This window comes from Pyrus communis, chromosome 4, assembly GCF_041283825.1.
Source record: "Pyrus communis isolate YQ-2024b chromosome 4, ASM4128382v1, whole genome shotgun sequence".
NCBI classification, from domain to species: Eukaryota; Viridiplantae; Streptophyta; class Magnoliopsida; order Rosales; family Rosaceae; genus Pyrus; species Pyrus communis.
In genome coordinates, this window is record NC_142568.1 from 14,530,517 (window position 1) to 14,553,403 (window position 22,887).

Genomic DNA, 22,887 nt, shown 5'->3' on the forward strand with positions numbered 1-22,887 from the left:
TTCAGGGTTGCATTATCTTGATATTGACCTAATGCATCCAGTCCCTTGTAACGAACGGACCTTCCGGATTCAAACCGGACACTGTCCCTTTTCCGGACTAAAGGTTCAACATGTACATGCATCTGCTCGCATTTGCGCTAAATCTTCCGCCTTGTCACATAAAATCCCGGGTATGCTTTGTGTCGTTTCAAGTTTTGCATCTATGTTTCAAGTTAGAAAGATGAAGAAAGCAAGTGGTGGATTACCCTGGTGGATAGGACATTCCTCTTCAAATCACTTGGTCTCGGGTTTAAACCCTTTATGGCTCCTCTCCTTAGTGTAGCTTAGAGTTAGAGTAGGAATATTGTTTGTAACGAAAATTAAAAAAAAAAAGATGATGAAATGGATAACAATAGAAGAATATTTTGAGGGTCAGCTTTAAGCAACCTTTTCCTATAAATATAATAAAACGTAATTGAGAATTCTAACCTCAACGATAAAAGTATATGCTTCTCTCAGCAATCATGGGTAACAAAAGACCGTAGCATGAAATATGTTCTCACTAATCATGGATATCAAAAGACCCTAGCATGCATAAATTATTATGCCGTCTACTAAAAGCAAATTAAACACAAAATATTTGGAGGTATTTTAATTCTTGGATTGAAAGTGGAGTTATACTAAAGCTAAATCGAATATTAAATGAGAAATGATAAACATAAATCTTTTTTTCTCTCTTGATTCACTTTTTTTTTTATATCTAGATGTTGGATTAAATAAATTAAACATAAATAACGAACAAAATTAAACATGAGTGTGCAGGCAGACGAGAAAAAGTGTGTTAATTTCCCATTCAAATTCTTTTGTAAATATATTTGTCTTCTCAATGCGGGAATATTTGGTCCCATTAAGTATTTGTTTGATTGGGACCAAATGCCTGAAGTATTTATATTGACTTGATTTCGAACTTGCAGTTTGAATCTTGGAGGACTTGTTAGTAAGATCAAACTTGTACACACAATGCCTCACTCTTGGCATCAAATTTAAACGCCAACCGAAAATGGTATTTCTTATGTTGGATATAGCTTGATATGATCGTAATTTGCACGGAGATTGCACAATTGCAGGGCAGTTCAGTAGGATATATGTTTCTCGTTCATGTTTTGGAACTAGCTGCGGAAGAATGTTGCAAATAAACGGCAATCATGGGCACCTTCGGGGTAGTGAAATTCGATCTCCTGATTCAGTTGTATCTCTTCTCTTATGCTAGGGATTAGTTTCCTCCTAGATTTTCAATTGCATCTCTTCTGAACGAAGAAGACTGAGAGGTTTGCGGTTTCTTTTGTGAAGAGCAAGACCACCAATGAGAGGGGCAGGCTTAGAAAGGAAGAGATTGAGAGATTGTGCTGGAGGCAGAGAGGTAGAGAGCTGAAAATGAGGAGCATAAGAACAAGTTGGATGCCAAGAACTCGCTCGAGAACTACACTTGCAACCTGAGGAACATCGTCAAGGATGAGAAGGTTGATGGGAAATTGGATCCGGCAGACAAGCAGAAGATTGATTGAGCCAGTAATAAGACAAATCGAGACCTTACAACTGTACCAGAGGCAGCCTTACTGTATCAGTTTTTGTGTGAATTGACAGCAATGATTTCAAAAATGCGCCATGAGGCGCGCCTAGGCGACTTTGGAGGCGGGGCGGGGGTGAAAACACCTCTACCGAGTGGGAGAAGGTAAAAGCTCGTCTAGATGTGGTCGAGGTGCCTTAGGGAAGAGGGAAAGTGGGAGAGTGTACCTAGAGAAAGAGAGTGGGTGGAGGATGTATGTGAACCATATTAATGTTGCAAATTAATAGATATTAACGAGCGAGAGAGAGAAGAGGGAAAGTGGGAGAGAGAGTGTACCGAGGGAAAGAAAGTGGGTGGGAGATGTACGTGGATCATATTAATGTTGTAAAATGAGTGGGTATTAATGAGAGAAAGAATATGTTTGTTACAATTTTTTTTTTTTTTCAAAGTATGTGGACCATATTTGGATGAATGATTTCGTTTTGGTTTTTTTTTTTTTTTTTTTTTTTTTGTGATTTAAAATTGTTTATGACTTGTGTACTTTTGAATGACAAGGAATATTTGTTCAAATTATTATATTTTATATATGAAATAAAAATTATAGGACTCATGCCTTAAGGCTTTAGCCTAGACAGGTCTATCCAAAAAATGCATCGCCTACGCCTTCGCCTAATGGAAAGTGAAATTTGTTTCTTATGCACCATATATTTTACAGTTTTGACTGAAATAAAAATCTTATTTTTCCTTTACCCACTTACTACTTGCACTACCGCCCTGCTTTGATGGCTTGATCTCCATTATTTGGTCGACAAATTAACAAATCAAGAGTAAATTTACTTAAAAAACAGATTCAAGTAACTAGTGCCAGTGCCGAATATTGATTGGTCGACCACATTGTCAAAGTTACTTGGATGATAAGCTTCTCCTACTCCTCTATCAGCAACGATCCTGGCGGTAAAATGCTTGTACTAAACTTGGATTCTGAGGTTCCTGTTCTTGGGTTTCTGCAAGCCAATATTCCTCTACTAAACTTGGATCCCAAGCTTTCTCTTCTACCGCTCCATCTTAAGCGATTCTACATGCGGGCAAAGGCAGTTCTTGGGTTTCTTTAATTAACTCCTCTAACATACTTGAATTCAAACTTTGCTCTCCATCAGCAACGACGACCCCAGAAGCAGTTGGCAGAGGCACTTCTTGGAATTCTTGACCCAATAGTTCTTCTGGTTCTTCTAATTTGGCAACGTTCATGGTCATTTTTTCGGCAACTTTCGGATCAATATCATAATCATAAGCAGCAACATCATAACCGACCGTAAACTCATTGATCTGATCATGATCAAAAGCCACAAGATCATTAGTTAGACAAGAAGTGCCTTGTGGTCCTTCCTCCTCAACAGCATTGATCGCATTCACAATTTGTTTTGATCCCTCGTGATCATCATCTTTTTCAATCTTTTCGTCAGCGCACTTCTTCTTTGAACTCGTCGCTTGATCCTCTGAAGTCGAACACTTTCTCTTGTTAATGCCAGGTGATCCGTCCTTCCTCAGCCGACAAAGCACATAATCAAAATCATACCTAGAATCCCTGTAGTTCTTTCTAGGACTGGCGAAAAGACTGTATTCGTCAAGTAACCATCTGCCGTTGTCCTCCGAGCCTTCATTCTTGTAGCAGAAGGTTCTCTTTAGTCCAATGGGCGAAGGGTTTCCGTCAGTCCCATTAACCCATGTGGCAACTGCCTTGCCAATATTCCAAGTACCTCCGTTTCCAATCTTTCGATCAATGTGGGAACCCATGGGGTTTAATTTCTTGAGTTCGGAGAAGAAATACAAGGCTTGATCGGTGCACTGAGCTCCTCCTTCATAGGCTTCCCATATCTCGGAGGGTTCGGATCTGTTGCCAAAGAGATTGCACTCGTGTATGATGGTGTTGTATGGCGGCAGCAGTAGCGGCTCTCTGTTCATCAGAAAGTCGCGGAGGAAGCGATGGATGAGTTCTTGATCGGTGGGTTTGAAGTGGAAACCGCACGGCACAAGGGAATGATTGTCCATTAACACCGGAGAGAGAGAGAGAGAGATGGAAACCCCGTTTCTTGATCTGTCTGTTAATGTTTGCCTTTGCGTTTTGATCGGACAAAAGCAAGAGAGCAAGAGTGATGGATAGATAGATATATGAGTGAAATATTTATAGATATAGAGGGGGCAGTGAGTGAGGGTTTTGGTTTAGGGTTAAGTAGTTGCTTGGAGAGTAAGAAACAGAAACACTCAGTCCCAAGATATAGAGAGTCCTGACTCCTAGGAATTAGCCGTTACTCAATTTTATTTTTTAACAAACTATAGTAATTAGACGGGGTGGGGGGAATGGGCTAAGTCATTACTCATTTTAACCACGTGTTTAATTTGGAAATGATTAAATTTTTCTCTTTTTTTAAGTTACCTTATTGGTTCAATTATGACCAATTGGGATGGAATTAGATTCAAATTTCTTAATTAGTGTTATTTCATTAGGACCCAAACTTTTGATCCTTGTTAATATTAATATTAATTAGGATCAAAGTTTTTTGAGGACTGATTAATTAATTGAAACTTTGGGACATTCCAATTGTTCCTTTGGGGAATTATGCTCACTCTTCTGTTCCGCCATGGCAAATGTATCGTTTCATTAGATTTCACGTGAACTGTAGGTTTTGCTTGGCCTCAAATCTTGTAGCTGTTGATCTGCTACTTATCTGAGGTTTTTCATCTTCATTACAAAACTCGAGTTCCTTGTGTCAAAATTCTGATATTCTCTTGGTAATTTTGACGAGTCTCTGTCTGAGACCGAGTACACGAAAAGAGCGTCCACAAAATTGCATAGTGGCTCGTATTGTGGATCCGCCCAGTTGACTTCAATTCATAGTTTGCCAAACAGGAACAAAAAAGAACGTCCACAACAAAACAAACACACTATAAATATGACTTAATAATATCGAATAAGAGTACACGAAAAACCATTTAATTGGCAACTGAAGTGCGTTCTTCTAGATATATGCACCAAAGAAACAATTTACAATGCAAAGTCCTACACAACAATCCTATGTAACAAGACCAGCTTCTACGCTACTGCCCTAATTTCGGCTTGTTCTCCCTTCAGCACAATTGATCCTCTTGAATCATTGACAAACCCACATGCGTTGCAAAGGTTCGTGACAAGAAAATGCTAGTCTTTTCCGGCCTTAATTTAAGGACTTACTCCATTTTGGCACAATCAATAAACATCATCTGAATCACAGTTCTAGCAGCACCAGCATTATCTTCACTAATGAAATTGAGTTGACGAGAGAGAATCACCAACCAGCATTTACTAAGTCTCTGTTTTTGTTCATGGCATCAACTTGTTTGCTCAAGCCACCAACCTGATCTTCGAGATGGGATCTTTCTGTCTGCTTGAAATCACTTGGTTCGTATGTTGCATCACCCATTTTATCAGAAAGGGTTATATTGTCAGCATCAAAAGTGGAACTTGTATCAAAGATAGTAGGGGACCCACCATCAATAGGAGTGACTTTCGCAGCCTTCCCATGGGAATGAACCTTCGATTGTGGGCTCACTTTATCTTTCGAGAAAGCAGAGCTGTCCTTCAACTCCACAACACAGTTTTCTCGCTCATTAATGTCAATACCAAGTCCTTCAGTTCCAACTTTCTCACCCTTCAAGTGATTTTCTCTGCCAGATTTATGACGCCCTTTACTTGGAACTGTAGGAGATATGCTGTTCCTTGAAGGACTAAACACCTTCTTTGCAGCACTGGATGCTTGCTGGAGTGGTACTAGAGAATTAGGTTTCGTGTTAAAGGAGGTTTTTTGAGCATCAGGGGTCTTATTCCCCAATTTAGATACATTTCTAACAGCTTGAAGCTTTCCCACCTTTCCCTTGTTTTGTCCCGTGCTCAGGCTAACATTTCGTGCCCCACTTTTAGGCAAGCCACTACGTATGACAGGATGAGGCTGCATACTTCCCGTTGGGGAAGACACCACTGACTTTGCCTACATAAAGTACAACACCAGATGGTTATTTAAAAGAGAAAACAAAAGAAAAGTAACAAGGTGATTTTGCTAACATATTTTTCATCACATTCACAAAAATGCTACTTTCAAGTTATTTAGCCTAGGCCTTTCAGTAACAGTATAGTTTATCTTATTCAACTTAGGGAGTGACTGGAGATAATAATTTCCCATCTAGAACACAAGGATCAAACGAAGCAAGGAAAAACGAACCCCATCAAAGAAGCCAATTTTGGGTGATGGCAATCGTAGTCCGGAAGGTTTTGAAGCTGGAGGAAGTGCACTATTTTCAGTTGATGCTTTCACATCACAACGACGACGCACCCCAGTCACCTTAGTTTCATCTCCAGTTGAGCTTTGATCATAGGCATGGTTCTCCAAATCCAAAATCTCTGGTACATCACCTTCTACGGAGCTGCTTTTGGAAGATCCTGTGTCAAGGCTAACTCTTGGACTGTGTGACGTTTTGTTTAAAGTTGAAATTGATGATGATGATGATGACTCTGAGGACCATGAGCGAGCAGGGGATGTGATAGTAAGCAGCTTTGTCCCAGGCACCTTGTTAGTTGACAGATGAGATTTTCCGGATTGACTTTTATTTCCTGGCTCAATTCGTGGTGGTGTTTTGCAGGTAAAACCAGAGGATGGTGGATTAGCAGTCCTGGAATCAGTTTTTCTTTTGGAGTTGAAGGGACCAATGTTGTTAGAAGTACTGCCAGAATTATCAATTGAGGAAGAAGCTCCTTCTCTCTTAGTTTCTGGTATTTTTGGCAATGGAGCCCCTCTACCTGCAGTGATCAAACTAGGATAAATGATTATTTTATATCACAAGTGTAAACACTTCTACCTTCAAGGGAAAAAAATGAAGAAATATAATCAAATGGAAGGTCTTGTTACCAGTTGTGCTTTTAACGTTATCCTTTTCCATTTGGATAAGATTGCTACCCAGAGAAGCCCTCTTGGTTAAAGGTGTTGGGCTAGGACTAGGCTTCCCTAATAGCTTTGTTTGCTTCAAAAGGGAGGTTGCGTCTCCACGTGCGGAAACAGACTTCATTTAGAGAATATAAGTGATGTGTCAATTAAAAATATCATTATCAGATCTATTTTTAATAATGTTTAAATGACTAAATCAGCATAAAGAAGAAATAGGTTATCTGTAACGTTGAATTCAAGTAGCATTAAAGCTTGATAAGTTGGTTAAATTGTCGTTATAATATTACGAATAGATTGATTTCCCAGTAGTATATGTTCCAGATCTAACTGCTTGTATGATTAGTAAGTCATTTGCATGGTATAGCATAATTAGCATTGATATCTGGACATGTAAACACGCCATCTAGAGTATATTTTGTTTTACATACCTGGGATGCTACTGGACATGTAGATGGCTTTTTGACTTTCCCTGGTTTTTGCACACTAACAGTTGGCTTCTTAGAAGCAAGTCTAGGCATCACCTGAAACTCAACACATTATCTCAGATATTCTTATGATCGTATCAAGGAAACCGAAGCTTTCACGCATTAACTTGGCATACCTTATTTTGAGAAACAACATCTACACCCTTCGAAGCTGAAAAATGAAAGGGCCTGGTTAGTATGGAAAATAAGTCTTCTAAGAAAATAGGCTGGTATGAGAAGTGTGAAGGCAGTGGCACCACAAAGGTTTCAAAATAATTCCAGAGTTCCTCAACAGAGGAATATATGTTATATAACAACACCACCTTTACTTCTCTAGAGAGAGAGAGAGAGAGAGAGAGAGAGAGAGAGAGAGATGCTAAAGAAAAGAATTGGTTAAATTCCCTCTATCCCATCAACTTCCAATTTATTTCTACAGTTAGATTGTATCAAGAAAAGAGACAAAAAGGAAGAAACAAGTAAAAAGTATGGCACTAAATTCCATTTCTGCTTCCAATCCTCTCCATCAAGCACAAATTTACGACCTTACAAACCAGGCTAATTCACTAATTTATGAGGGTGTCCGATTAAACAAGAGATCACCGTTTGGTCCAAATCTTTGTCACACATGATCAGTATCGGTAGGTAGGTTTCGGGATTGGTGAAGTATGGTACAAACAGAAGTATACTTACAACTGCTATTGTTGGTTTCTGTTACTCCCGAACCATCTTTCATACTTTCATTCACTGTTTTGGATGCTTTACTTGATTTCTGGATTGAAGCTCTCACATCTTCAAACAAATTAGCCTCAATAATTTCTAGTGTCAAAGTATCACTTTCTAATGTGGAGATTGAATCAGTGGATCTGTGAACTTCCTCTTGAATTCCAGGTAACATCTTTTTCCCAGTCTTATCTCCTTCAATCATGCAAGACAGCTCCTCGGGATCCAGAACACCTGAATTCACAAAATGTGTATCCCCGCTATTAATTGGAATGCGCATGACAGAAACAACCTAAATCACATTGACCTAAAAACTTCTGAATATCAAATCTACACACAAGTGTACCTGCACTGGTGAAAAACGCACTATCCCAAGCTAAACTTTTGCGAAGATTATACTTCCCACTTTGCTTTGTCATTTCAGGTTCCAATGACTCAGAAGGTTCAGTTACTTGCTGGGTTAGCTCAAAATTTTCAGGCACGTCCTCTAGTTTGTTACCGGCCATACCCTCAAACAACTGAAAAATTCTGCTTTCCTGGGCTTCTGCATACCACATCACGAAAGATTATATTAAATGTGACACCAACCACAGAAATAATTGAAAAGCGTTCTGTAACAATAACAGCAATCCAGAAATTATGAAATCGCAAAGGGTACTTTTCTTTTCCTCTCATCGCTCCAGGCACAGCCTTTGCATTACATACTTATACAGCATTACAAATTCAAGACTTGTGAGAAAATCAATTTTTCATGCTTCCACCACACAAACTTAAGCTTTCACTTTCTGATTTAATACTGCGCAAAAACAATTTCCCACCTTCCCCTTTTCGATAACAATACCGATACCAACTTAATCAGGTATCGAATGAACGAAAAGAACAAAATACACCCAAAAATCATATACTTTCAAACAAGAAGAAATCAGTTCAATTTCAACCATTCCGAGCATTGCGCGAACTAGATCAATATGCTTCTAGAAAAAGCTCCAATTACCTATAAATCCGAAAAAAATTTGAAAAAATTCCAAATAAATCGTAAAATTGAAGGGACCTGAAATTGAAAACATGTTGTCTCCAGCAAAGGAATTGAGGAGCGAATCGTCCTCGGCCGAGACGTCGATAAGGCTAAGACGCCTCGATTGGCCGGCATCGGTCCTCTTGTTCGTCGACTCGGACTTGTCCATTTTGGAGCTCCAGCGAAATCGAATCGGATTGGATCGGGGTTGCTGCAGTGATGGAAAAAGCGCAGGTCGTTCTGTGGAGAAAGTAAAATGAAATGAAATATTTGAACAGCGAAGAAGTGGCGGTTCAAATTTGGAATTATAATAATTAAATAAATAAAAAGGGAATTTTTTTTTTTTTTTTTTTGGACAAAATAAAAAAGGGAGTTTATATGTGTGGGGGAAGGATAATGGGAGCGTCTTGTGTATACTATGCTCAGGCCGGATTAACGTTGTTTTACTTATTGCATGGGCCCTGTGATAGGCCTAGATATATCCAGTGTTTTAATGTTAAATTTTTATTTAAAAATATAAAATTAAGATCTAATAGTTAAAACATTTAAAAAAATTATTCTCCGGAGTATCCTAAATTTTTTGTTCTCATTCTAATCTCTCAATGTATTTTCCAACATATAATAATTAAAGTATGTCATTTAATACCATGGACTAGTAGTATTGATCTTCAATTGTAAATTAGAAGTCTTATGTTCGATTCTCGCCAAAAGTGAATTTGAACCAACTAACTCAATATGAGGCTAAATCCACCTTATTCCCTTAGTATAGATAATATCGTTTGTTGAAGAAAAAAATAATATAATAATCCTAAAATACCCCTAACAAACAATATTCTCTTTTTTTTTTTTTTTTTTTTTTGTTACCAATGAAATTCTATTAAAAATAAGTAAATTCAACTTACTCCAACCCTTGGGGCAAATATGAGTTTTAACCCAAAACTTTTATAAATTCATTGAATCCAACGGCTAAGATCTAATATGTAATATCCCACATCGGGCAACATAGAAGGGGTGATGTGCCTTATATGTACATGTCCACCTCCTATAGCACGAGACCTTTTGGGAACTCACTAACTTCGGGTTCCATCGGAACTTCGAAGTTGAGCTAGTTCGGGCGAGAGCATTCACAGGATGGGTGACCCACTAGGAAGTTCTCGTGTGAGTTCCCAGAAACAAAACCGTGAGGACGTGGTTGGGGCCCAAAGCGGACAATATCGTGCTACAACGGAGTGAAATCGGGTCTGGGATGTGACATAATATGATCCAATCCAGCGGTAAAAAAAAAAAATCTAACAGTCCAAATTTGAATCCGATGACTAAAGTAAATAAAAAAAAAATCTTTTATGTGTTTCATATTTTTCATGGCGTTTCACAAGTTTCATGATGTTGATTTAGTAATTTTTTTAATATTTATCATAATCTAAATATTTTTTGATTAAAATTTTCACAAAACTAAATTAAAATAGTCTGCAAAAAAAATTTTAAATTACTTTAAAAAAAAAAATTATTTTAAATTCATTTTTTAATAATCTTGAACTAAAAATTTAGAATCACGTCTGCTTTTAGCTGTAACTATATTGGTGTTGACCAAATTTGTGAAAAGATGATTAGTGCAAGTAAAGAAGAGTCCATCTGAGTATTCGTCAACATACCCCCGTTTCGAGCAATTTTTTAGTGGGACCATTATTATATTGTCAGACTTTTACTAATTCATATATTATATACAAATAGTTGATCTCATTGTTTTTTATTAAGGGAAGGGATTCTTATTTTTTGGAAGAAAAAATAAAAGGGTATTAGTTGTAGGACTTACACCATATCGAATTTCAATAATCCAAACAGTCTATTTTGTAAGTCTTAATTCATAGATTATCCTTGCAAAAATTCAATTCAATCCGAAACCATTTGCTTATTTAATTATCACGATAAAATTGCATTGTTTCTTGGAGAACAAAGTGTTCGTCAATTTTTTTGAATTCAATTAGAAGTCTCAAATATTTCTGATTTGGCTAATATTTCACAAAGATGATGTATGAGGTGGAACTTGAAAAATAGACGGTTCAGATCGTTGAAGTTCGATGTGGTGTGGGACCCACAACCAATCCCCATTAAAAAAAATGAGAGTCCCTTCTTTTAAATGGAAGGGGATCCTCTCCGGATCTACTTTGTGGAGATCTTAGGAATCCGTACATCCTAGCCATTCATCATATATCGTGCGACCAATTTTCGTCAGATACTATTTGTGTTTAATTTTAAATAAAAAAAAAAGTCAAATGATTTCTAACTGCACGATACATGATCAATAGTTAAGATGCGGGGATCCAATTCCCCTTTCAATATCTATCATCTTCCAAAAACGAGGAGGGTTTTATGATTGGTGCTCCCATATTCAAGAGGCGACATATTCACGACTATGCTGGTCATCCTATTCTAGACAAAATGCAAGTTCTATACTTGTAAATAGTTTGCTAGAATTTTGGGATCATGTACAAACTACTTTGACTTATGCCCAGAAAAGAGTTAACCATAAACAAATTACCCTCCATGTTGGCTATAAACGAAGTCAGATTGAAACCAAATGAAGGAAAATGACAAGATTAACAGAGAGGGTAGTCTTCAGCTAGCTGAAGGTTCATAAAGTAATAAGCCACAAAAGAATAATAAAAAGGTAACTCTAAATAGTTCACAAAGAATAAGGGCAAGAAAAATAATTTTCCCTTTGGACATTTTAGGCTCAATTGTCTTAAGCAAAGGAATATAAGTAGAAGAAAATGATTCTTTGATTCTATTCAAGTACACTTAACTACTACATATTTGCTACTTCGTACTACGGTTTAGTGGTATTTTTCTTCATTTGTAAGTGAGAGGTTTTAAGTTCGATTCTTACCAACACACACACACAATATTATATTTGTTAAGGTGTTTGTAAATTAAAGTATTTCTTTTGTGTATAAGAGTTTAATTTAATAGTGTAATTACTATTCTTTTGTGAATTATGTATCAAAGAAAATTCGTAGAGGTACAAAGGTTCATAACGATCAAGAAACGGTTTAATGTTAAGATATTTTTAATAATGATTAAGTGGAAGAAAGATGTAATCAATGACCATGATACCGATATGGTTAGTAACGTGCTATAAGATTCTTCCGCCAAGTAATGAATTTTTACTCTTTATCAAATTATGGGTTTTAATTCTTGTAATTCAAAGTTAATTTAATATTATTCTTTGTTTTTTTTGTTTACCAAGCAGTTGTCCTTAACATTACTTTGTCTAATTTTTTTTAAACTTAAGAAAAATAATAATCATGCATCATTTTTCTTTTCCTACACATTCGACTTCGTTTACTATAAAAATTAGTATAAGAAGAATAAGGTTGTGCAAATAAAATTAAGAGTCATTTTGCAAAAATTAGTGAAAATTTAATGTAAGAATAAAAAATAAGAAAAAAAAAATTTGCCTTAAGATAAGGCGATCGCAATCGCATACTCGCAAAACGACTTCAAATCCACCACCGTATCGGACGACTCCTTTCATTTCTCCCGCCAAAACCCAGGAGGGCCGGGACTTTCAACACCATAAGCGCATAAGCAAAACCCCAAACCGCTGCACCTGCATTCTCTCTCCACCGCCATGTACGGAGCACAACGGAGAAGCTTAAGCTCGAACTACGGCTCCTCCTACGCACCTGACCTCCACACCATCTGGCCTTTCTACTTTGCTCAAATCGAGCTCGGCGACGACAAGCCATGGCTCAGTCTCACACACTCCCTCATCGGATTCTTCTCCACAACGCCGGGGCAAGCTCTCCTTTCCCAGGTCTCATTTCTCTCTCCTTCTTCTATAAAATCTGTTAATTCCACTCAAAATGTATAATTTGATTACACCGATTACTTGGTATCGGTCATCAATTGCATTAATTAGGGTTTAGGGCTTATGAAACATTTGATTTGAGGCTAAATTTCGTAATTTGTACTTGGAGTGACACTTGGTGCAGGTGAAGGATGATGGCGGTGTAGTGGTGTTGCCGATTGATTTCGAGCAATTTCGAAAAATTTGTGATGTTGAGGAGTTTTATGAAGCTTTAGAGGAGAAACCCAAGATAACCCTCTTATGCATGAGTGCTGCAGTTCACAAAGTCCTGCTGACTCAATGGGACAATTGCAGGGTAGAGGACGGTACCAAAATTAATATTCGATTGCATAACTACCCCGAATCCATGATTGCTTTGAAGAACTTAAAAGCTGCATATATTGGTATGTGTACTATACTCTAAGGTCTTTTTTTGGTTTTCACGTGTTATACATTTGGTCGATTGTATAGAATTAATGTGGATGTGATTACATGACAGACAAGATTGTATCTGTGCGTGGTACAGTAGTAAAAGTTAGCACTGTCAAACCTTTTGTGGTGCAAATGGATTTTGATTGTGTGAAGTGTAAAACAAGTATTACACGCATGTGTCCTGATGGAAAATTTTCACCGCCAACAACATGCGATCTAAATGGGTGCAAGAGCAGAAATTTTGATCCCATTCGATCTACTGCTGTGACGATAGATTTTCAGAAGATAAGGTAGGCACTTTGGATATGAACCAAATTCACATTTTATATTTTCCTTTACTGAACCTTGTTAAAATTCTTTGATGCTTCTTAAGGATACAGGAGCTACTAAAGCCTGAAGATCATGAAGAAGGCAGGATGCCTCGAACAGTAGAATGTGAACTTTTTGAAGATCTTGTTGATGCATGCATCCCAGGAGATGTGGTGACTCTCACTGGGATTATAAGAGTCATTAACAATTACATGGACATTGGAGGAGGTAAAGAAATTCTTCCTAATTCAATCCAGTATCCTGCATGCACATTCAAGCTTCTATGCCTTTGGAAATAATTCTGTCTGATTCATAAGTGTGCAACTGATCAGAAAAAAGGATAGTTCCAATTACATGAATGACAGACAATTGCAGTTCTTGAACCAATTCCCACCACTAATATACATTGGATTTTATTTTTTTATTTTTTTATCATTTCAGGCAAATCGAAGGGAAAGACTCAAGGAATTTACTATTTGTATCTAGAAGCTATTTCCATTAAAAACACAAAGTCACAATCTATGCCCGAGGATTTACAAGATTCTAGTTCTAATGACAGACCTATGGCACTTGCTGATCTTTCCTCATTTTCCCCAAGGGATTTGGAATTCATTGTGAAGTTCTCTGGGGAACATGGTCCAGATACCTTCAGGCAACTACTTCAATCTATTTGTCCATCAATCTTTGGTCACGAGCTTGTTAAAGGTAACCTTAATACTATTGTCCATATTGTGTCCCTAAAAATTTCATGCTATTTCATTTTTGGTTATCTACTGATTCAGTTTCCTCAATTTTCTTATATTTTATCCCTCTAATTGTGATATCATTTGTAATTGTGACAACATTGCACCAACTTATTCAGAACTAGATGAAAAGGAAAATATCCAGAAATATCTCTATTAATAATGTCACTAGGTCCATAGTTTTCTTTCACTACTACTAGTTCTTTTAAAATTTCACTGAATAAGGGTTTTGTTTTTTGGTAGAAAATCAGATGCCAACAGTAATATAAGTCACTTATGGATGATGAAACCCACCTGGTTTCTCAAGTTCCACATTTGACTCCTCACTAAGAATATCTCCTGAACTTGATAATTAAGCGTTATGATGATGCTAATTTACTTATTTTTGTTACAGCGGGAATATTGCTGGCACTCTTTGGAGGTGTGCGGAAGAATTCAAATGATCAGAACAAGGTTCCTGTTAGAGGAGACATCCATGTGATAATTGTTGGTATATTTGAACCCCATCATGCTCTTAAAAATGGTACTAAACCTAGTAACTTGTGGATGGAAAACAGAAGATGAACATGTACCTCCTCATTTTTTTAGGTGATCCCGGACTAGGCAAGAGCCAGCTTCTCCAAGCAGCGGCAGCCATTTCTCCACGAGGCATTTATGTGTGTGGTAATGCCACAACCAAAGCTGGCCTCACTGTTGCTGTTGTAAAGGATCCTATGACAAGTGATTATGGTTTTGAAGCTGGTAATTCTTTTCTTTCTTTCGTTCATCATCCTTTTTTGCTTTTATTTTCTTGGCAATAAAGATATCCTAATGCTATCTTGTAATTGAATGCAATATCTGCTTATGAATGTCTACTTATGATTAACTTCATAGTTGATTGGTGAGACTTAACTAGTAATCCATCTCTCTCAAGGGAAAAGATAACTATTCTTCTTCCAGTATGTGTTCTGCTGTTATAGCTTCAAACGATTATGAACAAAATAATTGATTTGGTAGTCCAAAGCAATAACTCACAATTTTTCCAAGTGGTACGGCTACACATACTGGATGAGAAAGAGAAATATAATTGATCGACTTCTCATCTATTACATAATTGTACTAAATTTTTAACTTTTAGAAATGCCATAGGTACAGAGCGTCTAAGTCCATATCATTTGCAACCCATGACTCAGTCAGTAATGAACAAGTATAAAATGCTGTGTGCTAATAAATGATAATCAAATTTTGGATTAGGTGCAATGGTAATTGCAGACAGTGGGTTGTGCTGTATTGATGAGTTTGACAAAATGTCTTCAGAGCATCAGGTTTGTCCCCAGTTGTTCTGTATTATTTTCTATAATCTAATTTCTGCAAGAAGCTTCTTTTACTTTGACATTGCTGCAGGCTCTACTGGAAGCCATGGAACAACAGTGTGTCTCAGTCGCAAAGGCTGGACTGGTGGCAAGTTTGTCGGCACGAACTTCTGTCTTAGCAGCTGCAAATCCTGTTGGTGGTCATTATAAGTAATGCTTTCTAATTTTAACTTGGTGGTGAGAGGACTGTTACAATTCTGATAATGGATTAAGTGCTATTTTGTGGTAGATTTTGATCCCAATGTCATTTCTTACACTGCATCCACATGAAACTTGTTTCATACCCCTTGTAGTTCATTTCAGAGAATTCTATATCAATCTGTGAATTCCCATTCGTATTTCCCTTCAGTGACAAAATAACATTTATTTAGATTTGATATTGTTACATTTCAGTCCCGCATTTTTTGATACCGTTAACATTTCAAATTTGCAGCCGTGCAAAAACAGTGAATGAAAATTTGAAAATAAGTGCTGCTCTCTTATCGCGATTTGATTTGGTTTTCATATTACTTGACAAACCTAATGAACTTTTGGATAAGCGAGTCTCAGAACACATCATGTCAGTAAGTTATCGTTTCTGATCCCTACCTACAATACGTCTTTTTAGTTATTTGCTAGTGTTTTGATACCATATATGTGTAATGAAATTGGTTGAGTATGGTAGGAGCTTAGTAAACCAGGTCCTCAAGAACTTGTAATGGGAGTAACCAAAAAAGGTCAAAAGAAGCGATAACAGACTACTAGGTAATTTTCTTTGTTCAGTGTTTAATTCAAGGATTTGGTTGTTTATCATATAGCTTCATGCTGGATCTGGAGAAAATTCGCCAGCTGCAAAAAAGATTCGTAGAGGTAGTGTCTAACATATCCAGACATATTAGTTCTTTCTTGTAAAGCAAGGGAGTCATTTCATATCATAAAATGCAGTTCCCCATACAAACAATTCTCTATTTAACAAGATATTGCCTTTTGCTTCAAAAAGTGCAGCATCGCAGAGTGCAGAAGGCATAGATATCAGTGGAGAAGGTGGTTCTTTGGTTTCAAGATTGAGGCTTGACCCGAAGAAGGATGAGGATTTTGTTCCATTACCAGTACAACTCCTCCGCAAGTATATTGCTTATGCAAGAACTTTTGTGTTTCCTAGGTGATTTTCACATGACTTGTGTGATTCTTGTGCATCCAATTTCTGTTGCAAGAATTGCGATTCAATTCTCCATTTTTTTTGCTTCGAGTTTTCATTTTGGGGTGAACCAGGATGTCAAAGCCTGCGGCAGAAATCCTGCAAAAGTTTTACTTAAAACTGAGAGACCATGCGACATCTGCTGATAGCACACCAATAACAGCAAGGCAATTAGAGAGTCTGGTGAGGCTGACCGAAGCTCGAGCGAGGCTAGATTTGAGAGAAGAAATAACAGCCCAAGATGCAATGGTTACTTCTTATTCTTCTATCTAACAAATGTTTTCAGTTATCCTGCTCTCCAAATATAGGAAGGTCCAGGATCCAATACAAGTATACATTGTCATGGAAGACTTAGTATTCCGGATGTGAGATTCACTGATCCAGTATTTCCAGTAGTCCTATTGGGAAAGAATTTGAATGCTAATCATTGAGCTATTCATGTGCTAATGGACTACTCCACAATCGATAAAAATTTAAGACAACTGAGTTTGGACAGACCTTCTGAATCATTCTATTTTGCAGGATGTGGTTGAAATCATGAGAGAATCCTTGTATGACAAGTACATTGATGAGCATGGTGTTGTGGATTTTGGTCGGAGTGGAGGAATGAGTCAACAAAAAGAAGCAAAACGGTTCTTAAGTGCCCTCAATAGGCAATCAGAGTTGCAGCAGAAAGACTGTTTTACAATATCCGTATGTCTGCATGCTTTTATGCGATTTTGCAATTATTCATGCTCCTTTAGTAACTCATATTCGCGCAATCCTCTTTGGTTTCAGGAAATATACAGTTTGGCAGATAGGATTGGTCTAAGAGTTCCAGACATCGACACATTTGTTGACAACTTAAACAGTGTTGGTTATCTACTGAAGAAAGGAGCAAAGACATACCAGGTACTACAACCTGCAGATAACCATAGGCAACCTGTTTGGGTAACTCATAAGATTCCAATGCCGACAACACAAACAATTACCCCTATTAAATTTTTCATTGTCGATGATGATTTTTATGTCCAGCAGCTCTTATTTAACCATGATTTTGTTCAGGTACTATCATCGTCTTATTCTCGGAGTCAATCGTCCTCAAGGTCAAGAGGCTAAGGTTAGTGCAGCAGTTCACGCCACATCAAAATTTGTTCATCTTAAAGTTTGTTTCAGAAGCAAAAGCACTTGCAGAATCTAAAGCCAAATTGTATTAGATTTTCGAAATGGATAATTTTGTAGTCGAAACAGTGGCCTGGATATTTAACACACATATCAAATGTGTTCTGTGAAGGACCAAATTATGTATTGCCTATAATATAACATGATTATATTACATGGGAATATTTCTTTTCACTGGAATTACATACCAGGTTTTTCAAAAGCATAATATCATTCATCTCCATCTATAGGTTCTAGCCGCCATTCGCTCCCATAGTAAGAATTTGGCAAACCCAACCAAAATTTGAAAGCCTCAGCTGCTCTCTTCCTCTCACTCCTCCGGTCCTGCCTGGCTTGCGAGGCATGCTTGCTAGTAAACATCCTCGAATGCATCTCCACATAAATCTTAGTGAACTTGGTTTTATTCGGAGGAATCCCGTTCTCCTCCATACAAGCCACTATCTCCAAAGCCTTCTTAAAGAAAGCAGCCCTGACACAGATATCAGCCAGAGTATCTAAAAGCCCTTCATCCGGTTTCAGTGTTGGCGGGTCGGAAGCACCTGAAGTTTCTCCCTCTTCTTTCACCCTACATCTCTCCTTCACTTCATTCCAGAGCAAGAGCGCCTCTCCAGGTTTTCTAGCCAATGCAATTCCATTGGCAAGGCTGCCATAAGTTGCCACATCAGGGTGAAACCCGTTATCTTTGATTCTCTGAATGATTTTCTTGGCTTCTTCAACCAACCCAAGTCTGCAGTACGCTTCAACCAACATATTCCAGGCAACCAAATCAGCCTTCACCCGAGGATCATTAAGCATCTCATCAAACACCTTGTTTGCCAGCTTCGGCTGACCCGACAAGGCAAACGCCTTCATCAGTGTGGTGTAGCTGATCTTGGTGGGTGCAATTCCTTTCGTTCGCATCTCGTTGAAAAATGCAAGAGCCCCAGCACTGTCATCAACCAGTATGCATCCGTCAATCAAGATGTTATATGAAACCACATCAGGCTCGATCCCCGCATCATCAGCCATTTCTCTAAGCAGCTGCTTGGCCTGGTCTATCTGCAGCTGCTGGCAATAACCCTTGAGAAGAATATTATACGTAATCCGATTTGCAGGCACACCAACTCTTGTCATCTCTGCAAGCACTCGACGAGCACGGTCCATGGAGCCAGCCTTCACAAATGCAGAAATAACAGTTGTATATGTTACATGATCAGGATGGCTTGCGCTATCACCCTCGTGCCTCAGTGCCTCCAGCATCCGAACCGTGTCAGTAATGCGACCGGCATTCATATAACCCTTCATTAAAGTGGTGTAAATTCTAGAGTCAGAAGTATACGCTTTAGGCAACAATGGCGGCTCCGAATCATTTCCTCTAACCGAATTAGGAAGCAACTTTTCGAAAACATCCCCATTGCTTAGACTCGAATTTGAACTCATCGAATTCAAATTTGAATCCCTTAGAATCTTGCAAAGGTCTCTCCTCCCTTCCCTCATTGCCTGAACCATCTTCTCCGCGGTTTCCAAATCACCAAAACCGACAAGAGCTGCCACAAGGGAGTTCAACGTTGTCATACACAACGCAATGCCCTTGTCAAGAATGCTCTCCAACACGAAAACAAGCAAATCCTTCCTTCCAGCTCTGGCGCACAGCTTGATCATAACATTGTAGGTGAGCACATCGGGCTTGGCGCCGTACTCAGGCATTTCATCAAACACCTTCAAGAACCTCTTAGTGTCCCCCAAATTGGCACAAGCATTAAGCGCAGCATTGAAGGCTGCCGTGTCCGGCCGCGAGTCCGCCACCAGCTCCGGCTCTGCAAACCGCCGGACACGGCGTGTAACTGAGTAGAAGAGCTTGAGCGCATCGGAAGGCCCGTCATCGGTGGTGGCAGCGAGGCGGCTCACAACAGCGCTCCAGGCCTTGACGTGAGGGAGGTAGCCGGAGCGGAGCATGGACTTGATAATGGATACAGCGTAGCGGGTCTGGCCGGCCTTGGCGGCAGAGACGGCCAACAGGCCGAGGGAGTTAGCATCGAGGTGGCGGAGCTGGCGCTCATTGCGGAGGCGCGTGATGATGGACTGGGCGCGTGTGAGGCCGGAATGAGAGTTCTGGTAAGACAGTTGAGAGAGCAAACGGCTGAGGCAAGTGGGATTGGGTAAGTGGGTAGACTGGGTGTAGGCAATCCAAGCCTCCTCTGTCTTCCTCTGGCGGAGGAGCGTTAGAAGCTTGTGGTCTTCATTGGGCGGCGCTGCGGCGGGTGTAAGAGAGAGGTCGGAAGCTGGGTTGGTGGGGCTGGCGGTGGCGAGAAGGCGAAAGGGGCGCGTGGGGTTGGAGATGGAGGGGAAGTAGGGAGGGGAAGAAACCCAATGGAGAGTGAGAGAGTGGTGGGTTACCGGAATTAAGTTGTTAGAGTTGGGGGCTAGCGGGGAAGAAGATGGTGGTTTGAGGTTCATGATTGGTCCATCTAGAGAGAGAGAGAGAGAGAGAGAGAGAGAGGATGAATAATTGGGGAAGGTTGAACAGACTGAAGGAAGAAGAAGAAGAAGATAATGGAGGTGGAGAAATGAGAGATTTGGGATTGGGAGGGAGTTTTGGGTGAGTGGAAGGGATGGTATGTACGTCCACTATATTTCTATCCTCTTGTTTATTTTGTGTTTGCGGCTACTACTGCTTGCAGATATTTAGATATTCAGATTAGGGACAATTACAGGTTGGTTTCTATTTTTAGCCAGCAACACTGACAGTTGAACAAAATGCTATTTATGTGACCAACAGGATCCTCTCTGGCCTTTTCGCAAGGATTTTGGAAATTGTAAATTATGTCTATTTATCGTATATTGTACAGTTAATTTTTGTCAAATATTATTTGTATTTAATTTTAGGAAAGTGTTATTGGTGCTCCAAAAATCTCATTCTACACTCCTCTCAAGTGTATTTTTTTCCTAATATAGAAAGTTTGGAGTGTAGAATGAGATTTTGGAGTACTAATAACAATTCCCTAATTTTAATTAAAAATATTTAAAATGATTTTTAACTGTACGATGTACGACGAATAGATATGATTTACGAATTCTCGAAATCCTCATAAAGAGGATTTGACGAGGATCCGGATTCTTTATGCGACGAATTTCTCAAGATACTAGTATAGGATGTTTTAGATATTTTAACGGTTAGTTTTTATTTTGTATTTTAAACTAAAAATCTAATGGTTAAAAAATTTTGGAGTATCATATATTCTGGAATACTAGCAAGTGGTTCTTTACCACAATGGTGGAAATGTGTTGATTTTTTGCATGACGGCGTGGATTCAAACCCCGTCGGTGATTAATCTAACAAAATCTACCATTTGACAAAAAAAAAAATTCTGAAATACTACAAAAAGTTCTATAAATTTCTAGTTGAAATCAACATATGTTGTTTATTTATCAGTGGCTGAAAGTAAAGGTAATACTAAAGATAATATCTACTTGAACCATATATTTCAGAACATGTGATGTGGTGGTTGATGATTGGATTTTTTATTTAATGATTAAAACAAGAAATTCAACCATCAATCACCACATCATGTAATCTACAAAATATGGTCTAAAAATATAGTTTCTTTAACATTTTCTGAAAATAAATAAGAGTGCACAAAAACGAAATATGATGTGCATAAAATTACTCTTCTAAATTTAAGGCAAGGTAGGGTGGTTTTGAAATTTTAAAATTTGCAAACATCACTTGGACTGTTAGAAGTGTGTACAAATACCAACCAAACTAAAATTTTGCCAATTTAAAACTCAAACTCCACTTGTTTAGAAATTACGTCTACACTGATTATATGTTGAACACGAGACAAACAAGAATTTCATTGACTACAACTTGCCTTCGAGCAAATAGGAAAAAGGTCTCTCAAGCTTTAGTGAATTGAATTTTCTTCTTAAATCATCTTGTACAATAAAACTTTATAGTAATACTCCATAAAGAAATAAGTGAATAACCTTCATGTATTCATAAATTTTTTTTGATCGGACCAGTTATATATAAGAATAAACTTTGCATTATAATAGTGTTAATAAGTCTAATGTTACATCTTTCATTGGGGAAAAGAAGCATTGGTTGTTCTGTGTGTATTCATAAGGTTACTTGGAAAGAGAAGCATTAAAAAGAGCACTACGTACATATATGAACTAACACTAAGCATTAAAAGAGAAGCATAGAATGTAGAGAAATTTTATGTGTGCCGGTCACACGGTCCATTACACCAAGTGTAATAATAAAGAGGTTGAATTTTTTTTTTTTTTTTGTTTTTTTTAAGTATTCAACCACTTATATTATGAACACTTCATATACCAAGTCGTATTTTCGATACACTGAAAAATCTATCAAGAAATATGTCGACTATATTTTATCGGCTTGTTTATTTTGTGTTTGTTGCTGCTACTTGCAGATAAAATGGGGATATGTTGAGGTTGGTCTCTATTTTTGGTGAGCAATAGGGACAGGTTTTTTTTTTTTTTTTTTTTTTTTTTTTTTTTATTTTTAATTTTAAATCAAGCGGCATAATTTTATTGAAAAAGCTCAAAGGCTAAGAATTACAAGAGATAGATTATAATAGGAGGTTCCTCAAACCCAGTAAAATCATTAGCTAATCAAAGGGCCAGATGGGGAAGGTAATGAGCAACTTGATTGACATGTCAACAAATGTGAGAAGAAGTTGCTTCAGTGATCAAATTCAGTAGCACCTTGAGTCCACAACAACAGGTCCAAATACAGACATGATAGTAGAACTCTCATGCAAAGTCGCTATGATCTGAAGTGAATTGACTCTCGAGACATATTTTATGAAACCCCTTATTCACCATTAAAGTCACTCATGTAAGAGTTTTCTAGTCAAATTGAAAAGAAAACTATTTTGTAATCGAAAAAATAAAAGGAAAAAAGATATTGTCTGGCTCTTACATTTATGAGGTCATTTCTCACATAAGGATGCAAGTTATGTTGTTCTTTTAACACAAAGATATATTAACATTAAGAAATGAAGATTAAGCAATGTCACACAATGACCTACCTATAATACGGTTTGGACTCATTATCCATGAGGTACGAAATCACAGCACTAGATGGCACGACTTGACATTATTTTTATGTACAAACATCATAACTTGAACTGGTCATTC

At 38.0% G+C, this 22,887-nt stretch overlaps 3 protein-coding genes across 4 annotated transcripts; 1 reads left to right on the forward strand and 2 right to left on the reverse strand.

The window, feature by feature from the left end:
• Nucleotides 1–4,478: 4,478 nt before the first annotated feature.
• LOC137722001 (uncharacterized) lies at nucleotides 4,479–9,092 on the reverse strand. The gene is made up of 8 exons (XM_088692572.1): nucleotides 8,755–9,092; nucleotides 8,050–8,247; nucleotides 7,674–7,937; nucleotides 7,121–7,155; nucleotides 6,948–7,040; nucleotides 6,484–6,634; nucleotides 5,800–6,374; nucleotides 4,479–5,568 (listed from the first exon to the last, which is right to left on the reverse strand). The coding sequence occupies exons 1-8, from the start codon at nucleotides 8,885–8,887 to the stop codon at nucleotides 4,870–4,872; spliced, it is 2,148 nt and encodes a 715-aa protein (XP_088548698.1). The 5' UTR covers nucleotides 8,888–9,092; the 3' UTR covers nucleotides 4,479–4,869.
• A 3,016-nt stretch (nucleotides 9,093–12,108) lies between these two features.
• MCM8 (minichromosome maintenance 8) lies at nucleotides 12,109–17,922 on the forward strand. 2 transcript variants are annotated; one of them, XM_068462768.2, is made up of 16 exons: nucleotides 12,109–12,535; nucleotides 12,714–12,972; nucleotides 13,068–13,290; nucleotides 13,374–13,537; nucleotides 13,751–14,014; nucleotides 14,447–14,542; nucleotides 14,641–14,793; nucleotides 15,286–15,356; nucleotides 15,436–15,554; nucleotides 15,838–15,967; nucleotides 16,202–16,253; nucleotides 16,389–16,545; nucleotides 16,656–16,830; nucleotides 17,104–17,274; nucleotides 17,359–17,472; nucleotides 17,626–17,922. In XM_068462768.2, the coding sequence occupies exons 1-16, from the start codon at nucleotides 12,350–12,352 to the stop codon at nucleotides 17,677–17,679; spliced, it is 2,388 nt and encodes a 795-aa protein (XP_068318869.2). In that variant the 5' UTR covers nucleotides 12,109–12,349; the 3' UTR covers nucleotides 17,680–17,922. The 2 variants fall into 2 exon arrangements, 1 of the variants encoding a protein (XP_068318869.2); XR_015961613.1 differs by lacking the exons at nucleotides 17,359–17,472; nucleotides 17,626–17,922 and having other exon boundaries at nucleotides 16,656–16,946; nucleotides 17,104–17,238.
• HCF152 (Tetratricopeptide repeat (TPR)-like superfamily protein) lies at nucleotides 17,754–20,455 on the reverse strand. The gene has a single exon (XM_068462769.2). The coding sequence runs from the start codon at nucleotides 20,176–20,178 to the stop codon at nucleotides 17,953–17,955; it is 2,226 nt and encodes a 741-aa protein (XP_068318870.2). The 5' UTR covers nucleotides 20,179–20,455; the 3' UTR covers nucleotides 17,754–17,952.
• Between the last annotated feature and the right edge of the window lie 2,432 nt (nucleotides 20,456–22,887).